This window comes from Vidua macroura, chromosome 1 (genome assembly GCF_024509145.1).
Source record: "Vidua macroura isolate BioBank_ID:100142 chromosome 1, ASM2450914v1, whole genome shotgun sequence".
NCBI classification, from domain to species: domain Eukaryota; kingdom Metazoa; phylum Chordata; class Aves; order Passeriformes; family Viduidae; genus Vidua; species Vidua macroura.
Window position 1 is genome coordinate 151,138,983 of NC_071571.1, and position 21,632 is coordinate 151,160,614.

General features: G+C 40.1%; 1 protein-coding gene across 15 annotated transcripts in view; it reads right to left on the reverse strand.

The window, feature by feature from the left end:
• TSNARE1 (t-SNARE domain containing 1) overlaps nt 1-21,632 on the reverse strand; it is a 452,764-nt gene that overhangs the window by 50,139 nt on the left and 380,993 nt on the right. For all 15 annotated transcript variants that reach the window (XM_053974698.1, XM_053974688.1, XM_053974691.1 and 12 more), the window contains one exon: nt 6,882-6,997. In XM_053974698.1, the coding sequence (XP_053830673.1) occupies nt 6,902-6,997 (96 nt within the window). In that variant the 3' untranslated portion in view covers nt 6,882-6,901. The remainder of the gene's footprint in view (nt 1-6,881; nt 6,998-21,632) is intronic.

The window sequence follows — 21,632 nt, forward strand, 5'->3', positions numbered from 1 at the left end:
ACAGGTAGTGTCCAGATGGCTGAGATGACTGGAATGATGATAAAACACTCAGAATTTGTGAGTTTTGCTGGATCAATACAGGCTAGAACAGAAATAGCCACCCCTGATCCTCCAAACACCAAGCTCTGCACCCAGTAGCAGCAATATCACCCATGTCCCCACCACACCCAGGCCAAGAGTAATTGCTCTCCACAGAGGAATTCCCTGCTTTAGCTTCATCAAAAAGAACCACATACCTTCCCATGTTGATTTCACTTCAAGCCCACTCACTCCACAGTCCATGGGCACCAGGATGAATGAGGGACCTTGTGCTGATCTTTGCTCTTGTGCCTCACAACAGCACAAACTCACTGCATTTTTGGGCCTCGATGAGACAGATAATTCCAGCATTGCCAACTGAAAATATCAGCTGGTAGTGCTGCAGCGATGTGAGAGCAGTTTCTGACTCTGTGTTGCTCCTATAAAGAGCATAATCCTCCCTTCTCCTGGGGCTACTGATTTATGCCTCAGAGAACTCTCCTGAGCCATTAATCAGTGGAACTGCTCCCTGAGCTGAGCACCAACTGCTCCCTCAGACATCACTGCTCCTGAGGAACTGACACTTCCCATAGGGAAGAGGTCACTTGGCACTGACTCATTCAAATATTTTAGACTTACACTTATAACAATCTTTTCCAAGTTGAAACTGAAATTTTAGTCATCTAGAGCCGCACTTGGGCTGGTGTTGTCCACAATTCTAGCTGAAATATCAGCTTTTCACATGTTATTTCCTTAAACATCTGTGAATGGGACAGTAAGTGAAAGAAAAACCATTGATCAGTGGGTCCATTTTTGTGCTGTTTCACAGTTCAAACTGAATGTGCTGAAAAGTCACCCTCTTCTGCCAGGTCCTTAGAGGTGTGTCAGGCTGGTTTAAGTTTAAAAGAGTTACAAAGCATAAATAATTAGTGTCTTCAGAGTGCTTTGGGAAGCTCAGATCACAGACTTGGCATCCATCAGAAGGGTCAGCATTGTGCATTTAGTGGGAGTATCCCATTTTCCTACTGATGGCAAAGAAACCTGAGATGGGATGAAGAAAGCTGCTGGCTGTTCCAAGGTCCTCCTGACTTTGGAATCAAATCAATGAACTCAAGTTAATTGAGCTGCAGGAACTGTCTGCACAGTTAGGCAGACTCTTAGGCAAAGGTAATGTGATACATCCTCCCTTTGCTCTCTCACAGAGCTCATGACCTGGCGTTATGTGATACTTTATAAAGGTCAAAGACCATAAGACAGGCAACAACCATAATGTGAAATACATTAAAACACAGTAACCTGACTGTGTGATGTCCCATCAAAACATTAATCTGCTTGAAGGTTTGTTTCAATAGCAAAAACTCAGAGAAATTCCTAGAAATGAATCTGCCTATTTCCTGGCACTTCTGCGTTTCTTGCCCTGTTATTTTGAGGGATTTTTTTTTTTTTTTTTTCACGAAGCAGACTCTTGTCTCTTAAAATTTCTTTTTCTACTAATAAGCATTTCTTTCCTCTGCACATTTGTGGCAGCACATTTTTATTGTGCTGTCAGGGAAATAATTTAGTAGAGAGAAGTGGAGATGTGGCCATTGGAATCAGGAAAGTCTTAAAGAATACAAATGTTAGCCTAATTTAAGAAATTGGGCCAAATCATATACCCAGGCCCAGTATATATTACTCAGTGAACATCCAGGTCTCACTTTTCAGATCTTAAATTTGAAGCAAAAAGTTACTGCAGAATCAGGATGTACCTCAGTCTTCTTGTCAGAGCAACAATTGAGCAGGGATGCCAGGATCCGAGCAATTAATTATAGGCTAAAAGACAAGAACTGAAATGACAAGAATTGACACCAAACTCTAAATGTAGGAACTTTTTCAAAGGAATAGGATACAGGGGAAAAAAATATTACAGAGCTATTGATTCCTGATTGTGCTGCACAGCAAACACAGCAGCAGTGCCACAGCCAGGGCAGAGGGGTGAATTATTTTAGGATTTTAATGACAGCTGACAAAAATATTATGACCCTTACAGAGCTTGAAAGATTGAAACAAGGTTGAAAACTGAGCCACTCACATATTAAGCCACATACAGATGTGTGGTGAAAACAGAGACACCAAGAAAAGCCCTGTGATAACAATTTAAAAAGCAAAAGCAATACCAAAAAACGAAACTCTCTGTGCTATGCCTTTATTACAAAGTTCCTTAGGTTAAATTATTTCTCTGTTCAACACTGAGTAGGAACTGCTGTGCTTTAGCAGCCTGACATAGCCAGGGAGAGATGCACTGGGCAAATGTCAGAATTTCTGCTGTGTGTGTCAGGAGAGGGTGCCCAGACTTGTCTCCTGCTTGGAAGGAACAACAGACCTGCAAAGGCCAAGTGCCACAGAGCCACCTGCCAATCTTTCCCTCTCTGCCACCCCGACCCTCACGACCCCCACACGCAGGGTTGTGGTGCTGTGACTGCATTTGTTGGTGGCAAGAGGAGCAGCACACAGGGACAGTGTAGTGGCACTAAAATAATCCAGCCAACTCAAAAAGCGTAAGGTCTGAAAGAAAAACAAACGCCAAGGATGGGCTGTGTAAAATCAGCTGTCTGAACCTCATCCTCATTGATCAGGTTACATAAAACACTTAACCACATTAGAAACCCATAAATGAACTATGCAAGGAAATCTGTAACTGTGAGGGAAGGGAAAAATAATCCAAACTAAACCAATATTTTCTATTTTTCTATGATAATTCAATTTAAATTCAAAACAAGACAGTTGCGTATTCGGGAAACACACACTTGAAGCTTGATTATTACTTTTTTTACATGGACTACAGCCCAATTAAGGAGACACTGTACAAGATGTTAAATGAGATATTAGAAAGAAAATCTTTACTGTGAGGGTGCTGAGGCCCTGGCACAGGTTGCCCAGAGAAGCTGTGGCTGCCCCATTCCTGGAAGAGTCCAAGGTCAGGTTGGATGGGGCTTGGAGCAACCTGGGATAGGGGAAGGTGTCCCTGCCCATGGGTTGGAACTGGATGATCTTTAAGTTGCCATCTAAACTCAATCTAAAATCATTCTATGATTCTAAGGATTTTATGTCTATACATTCAAGATTACATGGAGACTGTGATCAGAGTGCAACTCGTCACTGAGGGTAGTTAGTATGGTTCAAAATCCAAATGGTCAAATTATCAAAAAAGGAATGAATCAATGAAATTAAAGATTTAATAACTTGTCTCCTGTGTCAGGAAGGCTTTGAGCTTCAAGCTGCTGAATGCTGGGAGAATCTGTTGAGTCACACCCCACAGGATTTAAGTAATCTACATGGCAAAGTGTGTGTGCTCAGTCCAGTAACCTTTATCTGATAGAAATGTGTCTTGGTAAGGGTGAAGGCACCTTCTGCTGCTTCCAAGAACAGGGCTCATTCAAGTCATCATTGATTCCCTCTTCCTTGGGCTAATGGGATTGAGAGGATGAAGTTATTATTGAAAACCATATTTTCCAGCTGTCACAAACATGCAGCATCTTTCTCAGTTTGTCACCTCCATTTTCTTATAAAGAAGGCTCAAAACTTAGTATTCCAACAGTCTTGATTGTCACTTTGGATAAGTGTGCACTCATGCAAATGAGTCAAAAGAAGGGCACAGAAGGTCTGTCTAGATGAAATATTGACACTATCCAAAAAAGCTTCCTTCAGATTGCTCCTGCAATCCTGTCCTTTTGAATGGTCGCTCATGCTGATGGAACAGTAAAAAAGAGCAGCTGCAATGTTGCTCCAAGATGTGCACAATGTGACCCAAAAGTTCCTGGGCTATTTTCCTAAGGTGTCAGCAAACAAATGTACAGACACAAGTCCTCAGGAGTTTCTCTGCATTCACTGCAGACACTTTCCTCTCTCTCTGCCAGACAAAACTGCCCCAAGGGAGCAGTGACACACTTATGGCAGGGCCCTCGACAGGCAGAGTCAGGGCTGGGAGCTCTCCTGAGCAGCTGCTCTCTCTCTGAGCCAGCAGCCAACGATGGCACAATTACTTGGGAAACTCACAGGGAAAACTGCTTTTGACTTTCCAAGATTCATCAAGTGATCTCTCCTATGGAAGGAATGGGCTTGTCTGTCCAAGCCATGTCTGATCCGTGGTGCGGGGAAAAAATTCTTCTTTTGAGAAGAGCTGTTGACTCAGTATCATTATTGCAAAAGCAAAAACATTAAGAAATTGAAAACAACCCAAAAATGTAAGAATACTTTCTATGCTAATGATAAAAACAGTAATTACTAATCATAGATATTAATGGCATAATTTCTTTAATTCACTGAATAGTGACCTTCATATTTCTTATCACCAGCCATGAAAGTTAAAGAAGCCTAACTTTAATATCCTGCAAATGGGATTTAAACCACAGGAATGGAGTGGCTGGAGCTTTTTCTTCTGGTTCCTTACTGATCCAGTATGGAACAAACATTTTGAGGAGATGTTAAGTGGAAGTTCTTGCCATTCTTTACCAAACTTTATATTCTATTTAGTGATACGTCCTGTGCCAACCAGAGTATTTAGTAATTAGTTCCCTCACTTGCTTTCCTCACTTTATTTTGTCTGAAGTCATGCAGAGCTGTTACACATTAAACCCCAGCTGTTCCTTATCTCCCTAAAATGTGTAAGAGAACTTTATACGAACCTGTTTCTTGAGGTAATCTTTATATACACTGATATTTTAAAAACCATGGATTTTTAAAAAAATCTGTTTGCATTAAAATTCAGAATAGAATTTCATCTATCACTATGGACATAGAAACCCTGAAAACATCCTGGTTTAGAAGTACTCAAAGCATAAATACGAAATCTGCTGCACACCACTAGGGCTAAGCCAGACTAGGAACCATTTATAAAGGTCAGAAATCATCATTGTTCCAGTATAACTCAATGCAGGTCCTGCCTCCAGTTCTACTGCTGCAGAGTAACTCCTGTTTTAGAAGCTCAATAATTAGTTTCACAACTGATGATGAAAAGTAGAGCATGATACTTTTCCTGGGGCTTTCATTAGTATCTCTAGGTTCACTTCCCTCAAGACATGGATCTCATAACAGGAGATTAATTTTAGTTTTCCAATGGAGTTTTATTGTAAGATTATTTTGTTCTCTGACTTTCTCCACTAAAGGGATTTTGATTAAAATGTGCCTAGACGTAGTCAACTGATGATAAGATTTGTAATTTCCAGTAGATAGGAATATTTAACTATACTAAAATAAATTGTGTTATATTACAGATTATCCTGATGGAACACATTTCCAAACTAATGCAGAGTAAAAGCAGAGTGATGCGGTTAAAATCACTGTAGTTGGTCTAGATTTAAATTACCAGGACAGATCCCTGTTTGCACCCATAAGCACCCATAAGCATCTCTTCTATAAAAACAAGATAAAAAAATATATAGAAATGATAGATAGCTGGAAGATAGATAGATAGATAGATAGATAGATAGATAGATAGATAAATATGCTGTAAGAACATCAATATTCAGTCAATTAAACGTCCATTTCACCAATATCATCCTTTCTTCGGGGCTGGCCAAACACCTAAGTAAAGATTCAAGTGTAGCAAAATATTTCTACCTATTTGTCTTAGCAATGATGTAGGGCTTGTGGTCATCCTCATCCAAACCAGTGAGAAGGTTCTTGACATCCTTCAACCATTTTTATTCTTTTTTAATTTTTTTTTATTTGTACAGATCCTTCTTGTACCCAGATTTTGATGACCACAATGTCATGGCAGAAGTGCCAAAGCTGAAGTGTGAACAATCATCTTTCTATGATGGTTTTGAACCAACTCCTTTTAGTTCCCAGTGGAAAGAAGGCATTCAGAAGCCTCATCCTCATGTGGAAGAGAGCATTTTCAACTGACCCCTTGTTAAACAAAAGAATTAACAAAATCTCTCAATTCTTTGTCTTTCCCAAGGATAGTTTCACAGGAGAGTTGCTGGCTGCAGGAAAAGTCCCATTGCTGCTTTTGGGTTTTACCAGATGGGACCCCTGTCCTCGCAGCAGGTACACAGCCCCCTTCGGGAGGTAGAAAATCTGTAAATCTGATATCCTCTCCTTGAACAATGGCCTGGCAACCTTTTAAAGAAGGAGAAACCCAGACATGCTTTGCATCAGAAAAAGAGTATCACAAATAATTGATGAGTCATTCTCCCAGGGCAATGAGGGAAAAGAAAGGAAAAATTTTTTTGTGTCTTATACTTTAAATCACATTTGGTTTTACCAAGTAAACATGCTATAGGTGAAACTTCACTAACAGGATGAAGTTGCTTTGATAGCTCACCCATATTCCTAAGGCTACAGCCCAATCCTCCTACTAGAGACCAATATTCCTTCTAAGTGTAGATCCAGAGCAAAGATCACCAAAAATCCATTTTTATTTTTCATCCCTACTGAAACCTCCAGTTCTTTGTCTTTCTGCTCCTCAGGAGGGTCTCTGGAACATCTCAGAAGATAAAAACATTTGGGAACACCTCAGGGCTGTTGGATTGCCCATGACCCTGCTCCAGCCTGGAGTCTTTAAAACTGCTTCTGCATCTCTAACTCCTAATCTTAATAATTAGGATCCATTAGTTAGCATTGCTATGAGATTCCTGTAAAATAAAACATGACACAAACAGCAGAGAAAGGATCATATGTTGTTTTGTTGGAATATCACCTTGGCTTAATTTTAAGGTTCCATTAAAAATCTCTCTAATACCCTTTAAAAGTAAATATTTTAGTGTGCCAGACCTGACTCTGCAGGTGAAGATATTTTTTTCCTCACCATGATCAGCTTCCTAAACTGTCTTTCAGGCACCTTACAGAGTATGATAAAAGACTTGGCCAAAGGGTTTTACCTGTGCAAAGCTTAACCAAGTCAGCGCTTGACAGAGACCGCGATGATTATGACAATGAGCAGCAGAACAGCCAAAGCGATGGAGAGAAGGCAGCACTTCATCTTCCTGGCTCGTAGCTGAGGGGAGAAAGACAAGAAAATTAATTCATGGAGATTAAATCCACTAAGAAATGTTATTTTTCCCACTGAAAGAATTTTTTGGAACAAGCTGAAGCACCATAGAGAGTTTCTTTATTTTTCAGGACTGACTTATCCTTCTGGATAATCCAGATTTCTCCTCCTGGATACAATCCCCTTTTTCCACAATACTTTCTTCCTGCTTAAATCACTGTGTCAAACTAAATTTCCAGGCTCTGCTTGGAGGGCTGAACTTGGGTAAGGCCACTCAGTTTGCTTTTGGTTTGGGGGTGTTGGAGCTGCATCTGGCTGCCAGGAGAAAACTTCCCCCTGCAAGAGAAAAAGTCCCCTCTCCACTCTTCTGTGCAACGAAATTGAGACAAGCACTGACATGGGCTGCTCACAGGGCAGGCAAATGTGTTTCCAGCGTTAACCAACCTGGCCTCATTTACTTTCAGATATGGTAAAAGGGATTCTACATAGTTTTAATTTTGATGTCTGTTTCTACTTCAACCCATCAGTCTTCCTAGTAACCTCCATGGATGCGATGTTGTTTATTCCTATTTAAAATCTTTGCAGATAATTCAATTCCCCTTCCTCCTTTTTAGATGGATTGGAAGAAGGGTGTTTCCATGATCTCACACTGTAAGGAGTTCTGGTATCCAATACACACACAAAAGTAACTTCAGAAATCCTTAACTTGGACATTTCCCTTGAGACCAGATCAACTGGTCCTCCAGCCACCAGAGTTGATAACATCATCTTCATGTGACAAACCAGTTGCTTTATTCCAAAATCTTTTACCTTCCATACAACTGAAGCAACACTTTCACAGGAGAGATGTGATGTTAACGTTACTGCTATTATCCACTTTTCCTTCCTTTCCCTAACTGCTGCAATCAGATCTCCCAGTCTGCCTTGGATTATTCTCTAGCTGCTTTACATCACTCTGCACTGCATTTCCCACAGAGCCATTGCTCCCCAGCTGTTCTGTTCTGTTCTGTTCTGGGGATGTTTTGGTCTCTTACACTGCAAAGGACAGGAGACTCATCTCTTCCAATGGTGCTCCAAATCCTGTACTTCATTCCCTCTCAATGCCCAACAAACTGGAGAAGCACTTCCAGCAGGGAACAGTGATGCATGACCTGTCCTCTCTTTCAGAATCAACCACCAATCAAACTGCGGTTTTACAAAAGTGTGGATTTGCAGACTACTATTTTTTGCACCTTAAAATGCTGTACTGTCCTGCCTCCCTAGCAGATAATCAGTGAATCATTGTGGCTCTCCATCAGCTTTTCAATCACTCAAATAGATAGGTTTTCTTTGATTTGGATGAGGGAAAAAAAAAAGTTTCAAATATATCGTTCCATGTGCATTTGTGAAGAGGGATCTTCTTGTCAGGCATGCTAGGAGGGAGCGTGTGAGGGGACACAATTCCACTTCCTAAAACCCCTACTTTGGAGCACAGATTTTTTCATGCTTTTCCATCAACTTACTGTGACTGTGGGGGAGAATATGAGTGGGCAAAGTCCCACAGAAATTATTGTAATGGAGGTGAGGCCCTGGCACAGGTTGCCCAGAGAAGCTGTGGCTGCCCCAACCCTGGAAGTGTTCAAGGCCAGGTTGGATGGGGCTTGGAGCAACCTGGGATAGTGGAAGTTGTCCCTCCCCATGGCAGGGGTTGGAATGAGATGATTTTTAAGGTCTCTTCCAACGTAAAACATTCTGTGATTCTCTGATTTTCTTTAACCTTTTTTTTTTTTTTCCATGCACAAAATAATGTTTCTTCATAGCAGATCCTCACCTAACACTTTAATTTCTTCAGAAGAAACTGCAATGCATCCTGAAAGCTCAGCCCATGAGACATCAGACTTACTACTGCTTTCCCTTTAATTTTAACCTTCATTAATTCCAAGTCAAACCAGGAAACCTCTGCTTCAAACTGCCGACTTTCAAAGGCACTTGGGTGTCCTTGTCCACTTCTAAAGTCAGAGCCTGTGTTTGGTCAGCAGAGGATGCTAATGGGTCATTTAGCTTCAAGCAGAATTCTCAAATAGTCCATTAAGAGCCTCAAAGAGTGCAGTTATCACTTCACACGGCTTTTCCATCATTCCCTTTGCAGAGAGATTCTCTTCTTTTCCTCTTTTCCAGCATTACAAAGTCCGAGTCACTCTTATTGTGGATTTGCACAATCTCTTCTCCCTTCCCCTTTTCCTTGCTTTTAACCAACTAAACCATAAACATACCATAAACCATAAACAGACTGAGACTGATCAGAGGACAGGAGAGCTGCAGCCCAGTCTGAATCCTGGGATTTGCTTCACATTTTATGATCTTGTCCTGGCTGGCAAATCAGGGTAATGATTCCTGCTCTTTAAAATATCTCCTAGCATATTTAGTATAACTGTCCTTCAAAGCCATAAAAACCATGGTAGGATTCTCCTGTCTATTCCTACTTTTGTTTTGTTTTTTTTCTTGTTTTACATTTCAGTAAGGAAAATGTTGAATCTTTTGAGTTGCTTTAGTCTCCAGAGATAAATCTGTACGTGTTTCTGGAGTAGCAGAAGCAGCTTCTGATCCCTTCCTGGACACACCACCTTTCCTACACATCCTGAGGAAGAGTGGCAGGATACCAGCACCCCAGGGTTTTGTCACTTAGTTAGAAAAATACTGATATATGAGCAAAAGCAGCATGTCCCTTCACTGGACAAGTGCACACCCTGCTTCAGGAAGGGCCTTGAAAGAATCCCTTCAATGAGACTTGACATGAAGATTGGAGTTGATCACCTTGGAGGTCTTTTCCAACTCTAATATTCTATGATTTTACGATACCCCGTGGCGCTCACCAAGTCTGTCCTGTGGAGAGGACCAGCCTGGATTTCTGTGAGCTCCTGGGACCCTTTCCCTGCCTTTATCAGAGCAGAAAGATGCAAGCACAGAATGTGTTGAACAGATTCTCTTCCCCAGACAGGATCTGCAGACTGTGGTATGGGCACCCTCACTTAAATATTGCATAAATATACACTAATAAACAACATAAATAATAATATTGCATCTAACAAACTCTGCTATTATCCCTAGTTTATGTTAACAGAGTCTATTTGCCAAACTGAGATTACAAATGGTGTTTTAATGCCCCACTGCCATTCTTGAAGGACATTGAGAGACAAAAATAAACACATCCCTTTTAATGAGTTTTTGAAGGAGTTTTTTCAAGAACGCCGAGGTAACATTGCACACTAGAAGCACAGCAACCTCAGAAATGTAAGCACTGAGAGGCAAAGAAATTCCAGAGTTTGTGTTTTCCATGTCTGCATATAGAGGGAGCAATCTTTTCCTCTCTCTAAAGTAGGATTTCTGCCTCATTCAGTAAGGGAATAATTATTATGCTGCGTGCATCATACATGTTTAGAACTTTTACTTATCTATTCAGGTTTTCTTAGGACATCTATCTAAAGTCAGGTTCTCACGAGGCAACGCAAAGCTCTCGCTTAATGTAAAGATTCTGATTTTTTTCAAGGGGTTTCCATGACAGCAGAATCATATAACTAATATTTTCCATCCCAAACATCAATGCAATGATTGGGTTATATCCATTTTAAGTGGAGGGAGTAGAGACACATTCCTTGGGTGAAAGTATAGCTGAACTCAAGAGAGTTCTAGTTTTCCCAAGGAATAAAAAAAAAAGAATGAAAAGCAAATGTTATTCATGATGCCACCCCTTGCATCCAAGTTAATCTACACTTACATGGAAATGGAAAACTGTTTCCAAACCTGTAACAGGGTTTCTCACCAGGACAAGTTCCTTACTGCCTGAGACAGACACTACAAGGTTTCTGCCATAATTTTAGTAGTCTCAGAATAACAAAGCCACAGCCAGAGAAAAACTGAGGAAAAAGTAAAAAAAAAAAAAAATCCTAAACCGAAACAACCCACAAGAAGCCAAACCAGTGAAATGTATCATTTATGTTACAGCATAATTCTTCTGGGAGCTTTGCATTTTTGCAGCATTTCCCACACATACGACTAAAACGCAGTGGATTTCTCTCATCTTTCCCCATTTCTTTCTCCCCTCAGCTGCTGAGTCTCCTTCTCTCACACTCTGCATTATTCCTATTCCCTATGTTCCTTGACTTTCCTGGAAGCTCTGAGGCAACATGACCTCCCCTCAGTTCCTGCAATGACAGCCATGAATGTTTACAGGAGTAATTTTAAGACCATTTTGTCCAGAATCTTCCACCTGCCCTTGGAGTTAGATGTTTGCAGACAAGACATGCCCAAGATCATTGGCACAGCAGATGGATCAACAGCTGAAGGGCATTTTTGGTACAAACTATATTTGGATGGTCCTCACCTCAACTTCACACAGTATCCAGAAAACCTGAGGCAATAACTGTTTTGTTGTTTTTTTTTTTTTTTTCCCAGAGACCTGGAGCCTTTGCCAAACACCCCTGGAGGTCACAAAAATCGATGGCTGCTTTCTCCATTTTTTCCTGTTAAATTGCAAAACTCTGTCCACATTCCAGGAGCTGCTGGAATTTAATAAAACCTCCCAAACCCCAGATTTCTCCCAGGGAAATGTATCCTGGAACTCCACCTTGGAAAGCACTGACTCTCTTTAACTATCTGTTAAAGCGAGCATTTAAATAGAGATAGAGAAATCAACTCAACAAACAATTTCAGGCTGAATTCGGGAAAAGTTCAAAGCTACAAGATTATCTTCTGCTGGAAAATGTATGAGAAATAATTATAAGCCCACTATCTGATTTCATTTTAATTATCTTAGCTTATTCTAAACCTTGAATGCTATGCTGCAGCACTGCTCTGGTTTTACAGCTCTGTCCCAACCTGTTGTAAGTCCATTTCCCATAACACCTAGAATTTGTTGATTAAATTGGAGCTAATCTATTTTCATTGTACACATTTTCCCAAGATGAAAAGAATGCAACATGGGACCAAAAAAATTCTAATCCTGTAGCAAGATGTAATGGCTTTTTACAGTTATTTTTTCTGAGCTCTCAGGGTTTTTTAGCAAAATAAGTAAAGATATATTTTAATCCTGACAGAGGCTCTTTAAACACACATGTGAAATAGGAGTGAAAAGCAGGGAAGGAATGAGCAAGGCTATTTAGGGACACAGCTGAGAAGCACTTTACTGGATGTGACTGAGCCTGGAAGAAACCTTTCCCTCATTGTTTCAGAAAATTAAGCTGCAAGTCATATTTTACAGCCTAGAAGATATTTATTTCTTGGGGTGAAATGTTGAAAAATATTTTAATTAAGTCACAACAGATAGTTAAGTAATTAAAACCCATTAAAGCTCATTATGGCCCCGGGCCCAGAAAAGTAAGTTTCATCTTGGAAATTCCTAAGCAAACACATTTACAAGGAGGGAAAAAAATGCTTTCTTGCTAAGCATTCGAAAACTAGCTGAGGCCAAGCATACATAATAGAAGAGGCTAAAGGAAACTATTTTTTCTGTATTTATATTGAATGGAGAAAAACAAACAAGCAAAAAAGCACTCGATTCGCATATGGAAAAGCAGCATTGAGGTTCTCCACCCTTTGTGGATTGATTACATTATGGACTGTAAGGCAGGGAGGAGTAAGGCAGTTATGGACTGTAAGGCAGGAGTTGAGATTTCTCAACTGCCTCCACAAAGGAGGTGAAAATCCCTAGAAACAGGAATTTTAGTTCAGGCAGGGATTTGTACTAGAGCAGCTGCTCTATTCTGGGAACATCAGAGCATATGACACCACTTCAGAGCGGAGTCACACCCTACAAATCCATGGCTGGGGAGTTTTCTAGGTCTTCTGCAGGACAAAATTGGGCAGGTTGCTTTCATTAGAAATTAATTAAATTAATCTCTCCACTATCCCATCTTCGTTCCATCACTCCCAGGTCTCAGCCCTGGCACTGGAATGAGGATGAAGACAGTAACCAAAGAGCTTTCACCTAAAGGGTTAACCCAAGATCACCTCTGTGTCTCCTTTTTGCAATGTTAAATAATATAAATATCCATAGAAAAATGGGATTGTTGAGGCTGAAAAGAACCTCTAAAATCACCAAGTCCAACTTTCAACCCAGCAAGCACCACATTGTTCACCATTAAACCCCGTCCTCGAGTTTCATATCCAATGGTTTTTAAACACTTCCAGGAACAGTCACTCCACCACTTCCCTGGGCAGCCTCTTCCAATGCTTCCAAAGCTTAGGAGTGAGGACTAGGATCAAGTCTGGAAATACCCTGAGCTTTTCAGTTTGGTTGTATGGGCAAGAATCTGTCTCCTAGTGAAAAAGGACCAGTTTTCCATTATCATTTCTTAGGTTATTATGGTAAGCAAGCAAAAATCTACCCACGTACTCAATGCCAACAGACTCAATAAGACAATCAATTTTACTTACAGAAATGCTTACCCATATTTCAAACACAATTTTAAAATAAAGAACAATTCACAAAGCATTTTCGAACAGAGCCAGGAGTGCAAGAACTTCTGAAAGTACAATTCCACGACTCCAGCAAAGAAACCATTGCAGACTAATCTGCTCTGGAAATTTATTTCCTGCAAACCCATTCAGCAGATAAAAAACAAAAATTATTAAATTTAGCAACCACGCAATAACAGCCTCCAGCTATCAGGTCAGATCCTTTTAAGGGCCTCTATTGGGCAATGAAAACCCACCCTGATTAATTTTCAAGTGCTGTTTCCTTTATTGTAAGATTAACAAATCTGTTTGACATAAAATGGTTCATTTGATATGCAAATCTCTGTAGAGAGTTTTGTGACATTAAAGAGGTTCATACAATTTTGTTCACCCTGACCTCAGAGGTCATTTGGAATTTCATGAAAGCATTTGTCTATGATCTTAATATGCATTTTGAAAGCTAATTTGAGGTCTGCTGGATTGAGAGCCCAGGTTCTTAATTACGTTTGGACGTGTTTATACAGAGATGATATTATAAATCTGAAACTGCTGTCATTCCAGTAGACAATAGCAGAAGCTCTGCTGAAGGCTGGGGAGTTCTCATGGGAGAGAAAAAGAAAATATTGGAGCAACACAGCAGAAAGCCAGACGTTGTAGATGTGTGGTTACCTCCAAGAACTATGTAAACATACAGAGGGGAAAAAATCCCCTTACACTTGCAACACTATTATTATTATTATTATTATTAATTTCATATTCCACTTGCATTGATAAGATCCCTTAGCTAAGCCACACACAATCAGCTCTGGTAAGAGAGTAAACACTCTGTGTTATTGCAGTGGAAGCGAGGAACATGACCTTTAACGTGTGTACAAATTAAAATGCACTGACCAAATTTGGTGACCTTTATGGTATGGCTTCCTTATAGAGCTACAATGAATTTGCTATCAAATATCACTGCTTCTGCAGGGAGGCTAGAAAAGGCCAGGAATATTATTAAGCACTTACAGTGTTTTTCAGTGAGAACAAAGTAGACAAGTTACATATGAATAAAACCCAGAAGATATGAGAGCAAGAAGGAAAGGCCAGCCCACAGCAGCAAGGAAATAGATCACTTGGCTTTGACATATTGTTTTTAGGCCTTCACTTGCATGCCATTTGGACTGATTCCATGCTTTCCTTTATGATGTGCCTATGTATTTGCTACTTTCCAGTAATTCTGTGCAGTTTTCCCATTCCCTATAAGTCTCTTCATGATCCCCTCCTCATTAATTAATTTTCTTTGCATACATATCTGGAAGTGTTCAAGGACAGGTTGGATGAGGCCCTCAGCAACTTCGTCTAGTGGAAAGTGTGCCCATGGCTGAGGGGATGAATTGGATGATTTTTAAGGTCCTTTCCAGCCCAAACTATTCCATGATTCCACATGTTTCCATGATATAACCCAAGTGAAGCCAAGTGCAATCCACAGGTACGATTCCTCAGCATAGCCTACTGCAAGACTGTATTTTCTGCCACTTATTTAGCCAGGATTGGATTTTCCATGCCTGGAATCTACCCCAAACTATTTCTTTTAAATGAAAATATGCCAGCCAAATCAAAGGAGTAAACTATTTCAAAAAGTTCCAAATATTCCATCCTGAAAAAGATAATGGAAATATTTTCTCTAGTCTCTCCCTGCTTTGGGGAAAAATCACAGAATCACTGAGGTTGGAAAAGACCTCCAAGACCAACAAGTCCAACCTTTGGCCGATCACCACCTTGCCCACTAAGCCATACGGAGAAGTGCTTCATCTGCTTGTTTTTTGAGCACTTACAGGGATGTTGCGTCCACCCTGTCCCCAGGCAGCCTGTTCCAATGCTTGACCATTCTTTCAGTGAATAAATTTTCCCTGATATCCAACCTGAACCTCCCCTGGTGCAACTTGAAGCTGTTTTCCCTTGTCTTGTGTAAGGAAGAATAGGGAGAAAGGGGATTGTCCCTTTGATGAGGGTCCTCATTTTAGTGTTTCTGGGAAATTTGTCTCAGTTTAGGAAAGATATGACTTCTCTCATACCCTTGTTTATGTACACTCTTGACTAATTCAAAATTTGAGATAATTTTCATCATCTGCCACATCTATCAGGATGAGGATGGCAGCACAGTGCTTTCTGTGTTGGCTTAAAAGCTGACAGGGGCTGATGTTGAGCCTGTACACACAGATTTAATTGCTGCATTTTCTGCCTTCTGAATACTTGAATTAGCAGTCTTAATATTCCCCTAATACACTTGTTTTTCTAATGGCTGAGACATCATTTGTAATAACACATGATAATGGCTTACATTTCTAGCACGCCTTTCAAGGCAGCAAACCTCCAACGTGATTTAAAAATTCACTATAAAGAGGATTATCTTTTTACCAGCTCTGGAATGAAGCCACCTACCTCTGGCAGCTGTTTGAGTTCTACACAGCAGAACCAGCCAGCAATTTAAAGCAGGTAATGACTGGTGTGTACACCTGAAACACCAGAGACTGCATTTCCCAAATCAGAATTCACCCAATGTAGCAAAACAAATGCTTACACTTTCATAGAAACCACCCTGAGATGCTTAAAAGTCCCACACAGTCAGATTCAGAGAGAACTTAACTCCCCCAACAATTCAAGCCCAGAAACACTGCAAGGGAGCAGAGCAGAGAGAGAATGATTTGACCACATTAAAGCTGTGTAGTGCTCGAAGAAAACCTTCCTGCTGAGCTGTGTTGATTAGTTAGATTATATTATTTTATGAATGGGACTACTTGGAAGGATTGCAAATGACAGACTTTGGCTCATTGTGCTGCCAATCTCAGCATTTTGAGCCCATCAGTTCATCCAGCTTTCGATCAACCTCACTTATCTGGTCTGTACATCATCAGTTTCTCTTCCAGAGCAGAAAATCCTAATTCTTGAACCAGCTCAATCTCTGCTCCCAAAAACACTTGAGCCCTCCCAGGACTGTCTCCTTTTGCCAACAACAACTAGGTCAAACTTTGCAGAATTTAAAAGGACCAGAGCAAAAAAAAGCATTTAGTCTGGCTTAACTCTGATGTGACTCTGATCCAAATAATTTAAGAATTTTTCCTCACTACCCTGTGTATAGGTGCAAAAAAGAATATAGATGAAAATTCTAATAAAGATAAAATGCTTTACAGAAGAGTGTAACATCAGCCATGAAGGATCTTTTGAATATCCTCAACAATGTAAAATAAAGAAAACAAAGGTACTTGCAGGGGGTAGTAAAAAAAATCACAGAATCATTTGGGCTGAGAAAGACCTCTAAGGCCATGAAGTCCAACCAGCACTGCCAAGACTACCTCTAAGCCATGTCCCATTTTTAATCCTACCAGGAGTGGTGACTCCAACACTTCACTGGGCAGCCTTTTCCAGGGCTTGACAACCCTTTTAGTGCAGAATTCTTCCCTAATACCCAACCTAAACTTCCTCTGATGCAATTTGAGGCTATTCCCTCTTCTTGTGCAACAATTTTGTTCATGCTGGGACTGAAAGAAAGGTTTTCTGTCTTCAAGGCACTTGAACCTCAACTTGCCTTCAAATCTCACCAGTAATAAAAATAAATTAGTGCAAGTCTTCAGGCACCAAACAACAACCTGAAGATCCAAGCTGGTCTGACCCTACCACCAGAAGGTATCTGTGTACCTCAGTGGAAGTCAGTACATTACAGTAACTGATACACCAGAACCTCCTCCCAGCCCTAGGAATTACAAGTAAAACCAAATTTTGGAAGGGGTTCCATGAAGTACCATGCCATTAATGCCTCATAATGTCAGTGTTAGGAGCTGATGGACCTCCAGAGCAAAGATGTCACAGAACCATAATGATACAATTGGGATTTTTTTTTTTTTACTGTGTCCATTGATTTAATATAGAACATTACTTCCTACAAACTTTGCTCACCACTCTCACTAACATCACTACTACATTTACTACTACTGAAATACTCCCATCATTAGCATGCCAAACAGTGCTTGACAGGCACAAACTACCCTGCATTATTTTGTAATATCATAGAACACTGAATTTTAAATAGACTTCTAAATTCAGTAAATTGTTGTTTTTTTTTTTTTTTTTTCCTGGTACCAAAATCCAAAGATTGCAGAAAATATTTACAAGCACCCACCATGTCCCTGCTATCCTTTGCACCCTGCAGGATACCTGGGAGCAGAGGGCTAAGGAGGAGTGAGAAAATTACATGGAGACCAGGGATGAAAACCTTCCTTTTGAAAAGTGACAAGTTATCTGCTAGGAACTCAAGGAATGAAAATCTCGCACCTAGCCTAATGCAGACTGAAATCTATTTTACTGCTTCTTAAACCCATGTATACTTTTACAAGTGTGAGTCCTCACCTGTTCAAAGTAGAGCTGAGACATAAAAGCTGAGAATCTTAAATATTGCAAAATGACAAAAGGATATTTCCATTTTATTACTTACTTCTATGTCTGTCACAAAAAAGAAGTGGCTAAAGTCACATCTAGTGCAGCACCAGTAAAACTAAGCAGAAATAAAGCCTCTCTATCATTTTATTGGGTGGCACAGAATTAAATTTGAGGCAGCTTGATTTTCTCTAGAAGCCATGGAGAACTGGTTAGACGGTCAAAGTACTGGATCTAAGCCTTTGTTTAAGCCCAAACAACTTCTTCAAGGTTTGAAGAGTATTTTGACTCTCTACTGTTTTTCATTTTCATTTTCCTGGTGGATTAAATGCACAAATGGTAGGAGGTGGACTGAGTTGATATTGAACTTCTGAGTGCAGGGGAAAGCACCAAGTATTGGAAAATCTTGTGTGAGACAGTATTCTCCTGAGGTTTGCTGCTCATGTTAACAGATGGAGATCCAGGGAAAATCAAAGAGCAGAGTTCAGGACTTGTAAGAAGAGCATTTCAATATAAATACCAAAAATAAATCTGAAAATAGCAAGCAATGAGGGGAACTGTGCAGGCATATATAGCACTATCCATCCTTTTCTCATTAAATTGTATTGTGGCCATTTATGAGTCATTTAACTTCTTTAATCCTCATTTTCCATGTTATAACATCAGGGATGTGACTTCATTAAATGAATAGATCAAAAATAGCGACCCCTGTGATGATGGAGCCATTACCTGGCAAGATCAACACACAAACACCATTTTTTTTAAATAGCTGGTTTTTACAGGGATGGGTTTTTTTTGGTTTTGCTTTAGGTTGTTTGGTTTTTGTTTGTAAACTCTTTGAGCCATTTCTAACTTAAAACCTTTAAAATCTTCTGGGATGAAAGCATTTCTCTTTAATTACATAGTCACACAATAGAGTTATGGATATGACACTGGAGCTCATATTACAGAGGAGTAACTTTTTGTCCCTTCCTTCATCTCTCAACCAACCATTCTAAGCTCTTGGCAGCATCCTTAAATACATCCTAAAGTGGGGCTTTGTCTGATCTGAGCTAAGGGGGACAATGAATATGAAAGGTGAGAATGACCAGAGGTCAAAATATTTCACTGTTCCTCAGTCCCTGGCAATGAAACAGCATTCAGATCATCCTGAATTATTCACTGTCATCAAAGCTGAGAGTTCCCTGCCTCTATGTCAAAATCACGGCGTAATTGCAAATTGTAATGGATTCTGAATGAAAGAGATGATTGTAACAAACAATGGAATATCAGCATTGCTTCACAAATGGCCTTGCAGCCCGACCTTGCTGGTCAGAATCACAGCTCCTGTGTCTAGGCAGAGACTTGTCAGCTCTGCCAGCACAAAAGGCTCCTTACGTGAAGAGTGTAGGAATAACTCGACTGTGATAGACAACATAATAGAGCTCTGGGAATGTCACAAAGCACAGTGCCAACAGTCTGTCCTACAGAGCATATCAATCCCTCACAGCAACGAGAGGACAGGCTGGAAAAGAAAGAATTAAATTAAATCACAGGTCTATAAGGGTGGAAGTGAAAACAGTCTTCATGTTTGAGTTTTATGTCATTGCAAGCATGGAAAGGGGAAGAAAGCAATGAAAGGTATTAAATCCAATATATCTTTGTGTTTATGGTTTCTGCCATGGTGCCAGTTTGGAGCCAGATTCACATTAGAAAGCTCATCTACTCCATCCATTTATGCTGTGGAAGGAACAAACAACCTGTGAACATTTCCTCCAATTAATAGAACAGCAGAGAGATGGGGTTTTCCAGAATAGTAGAACCCAGGACATGCAGCCAAAAGGCCACGTGTCACTCAACCATAACTAACTTTTAGCCAAGAAATTTAAGTAACACACCATCTAAAGAAAATATTCTTAGAGGTGCACAGACAACAAATCAATAAACTGCCGACTAAGTTAAGTTAAAAGGGGGTTTTATGTAGTTCAGTTTGTTATGACCTAACTTTCTTAAAACATGGTGAGTGGTTCTCCTACACTGCTGAGAAGATGAGGACATTAATCACTTTTTAGGATAAGGCTGATCTGAAAATCCTCCCAAACTTATCGACAAATTCTCCCAAAGTCCTGAAAACTGGACCGAATGAGTGGTTTGAAGCTCTGAGAAAGTTTCTAAAGTAGTTTTGAGCACTTCCACCTAAACTGAAACCTCCATGGGAGATTATGCCCTGGTGCTATTTGGAGAACAACTCAAAGACAGACATCTCCAGGGAGGTCCCGCTTACGGAATTTTTTTGAGGTTGACATTGAAGTAACCAGATATTTTTGAAGAGTCTGGAGAAGTGAAGGGAACCTCTGAACTTGTGAAGTGTCCCAGCTTTTTTTACACGCAGTTGATCAAAGCTTTTAACTCTCCATCCCTTTTCTCCTGGCATCTATGACAAGAGCTTAAATAGTTGAGCTCCACGTAGGGAAAGACCCATATAGATATCCGTATGGATGTGTGTATATTTCCCCCTCACTGCTTGTCAGAGCCTCTGTACTTAACATATTAATTTACCAAGTTTAACTTTTTAATGCTAGCTCCTTTAAGTCATTAGAGATCCTTTTCTCATTATAATCCTCTTATTTGGTAATCAGTCTGAGCCTGTCTGTATTTTTCAATAATATTTTAAAGTTTCTGGTGAAGATCAAGGGAAGTTTTCTCTTGCTCTAGTTCACAAACTCCAACTTATTATCAGTAAGTGGTTCAGTGCAACAGTTAGACCACAGTTGGTTTTCTGCACTTCTACCTCATCCTTTATACAACCATATTATCATAGAACTATTTAGGCTGAAAAACCCCTCAAGGATCATTGAGTTACAACCATTATGAATGGAAGTGTTACTTTTAAATGCATTATAGCTGTTGAAAGCTGACCAGAGGAGAGATGGAGGAATGGAAATGGATATGGCAAAGATGGTGGTAACAGCAACTGTAATGTGCTTCAACTGGAGGAGCCACCAACAGACCCTTTTCCTTCATGAGTCATTCCTAAAATAAGTCATAATGCATTTCTTAATGCTCTTTCATTTGTCATGCAGGATAGTCTTTGCACAAGAGGTCTCAGAAGATAAACTAATCTCAGGGCACCAGGCAGATATTACACCATGAGTAACAAACCCCCAGCCACCTCTGAGTCAAGTTTCTATTTCTAAAGACAAATAAATCCACCCCTCACCATTACTACCCTTCCTGCTGTTCACTAGATGTGCTTTAACAGCCAGAGAAATCATGAATTCATAACTACATCATATCCCAGTTTGAATGCATCAAAGAAATTCCTTACAATCCCTTTGGATCTCAGCAATGGGGCACAGTGAAATTCACTGAAACAAAGGGCCACAATAGACTTTGCAGAAGTTTAAAAGCTCCCCTACACCCTCTGTGAGCTTTCAAACTGGATTTAAGATAGGACTTCATTTACCCACTTCAAGCAAAAAGCTGCAGACAACAAGCTGTTTATACTTTTCCCTCAAATTTAATGTTCACAGGGGGAGGGGAGAAAATAAGAAAAGTAGTGTAAAGGCAGTCCCACATCAACTAATCTCTGCAACCAATTAATTAAACAATTATATTAGCCAAGCCTTCACTTCTGACATGGCACAGCTGACATTAATTGGGCCACAATCAAGATAGTAATTCAGGTTAATTGGATTTCCACTGTCAGCAGCTATCAGCTTGTTTCAATATGCTGCTGTCATTTAAGAATAATTAATCATGGATGACTTTATTGGATGACACTGGTTGACAGCTGATGGTGTGGTGACACTTGAAA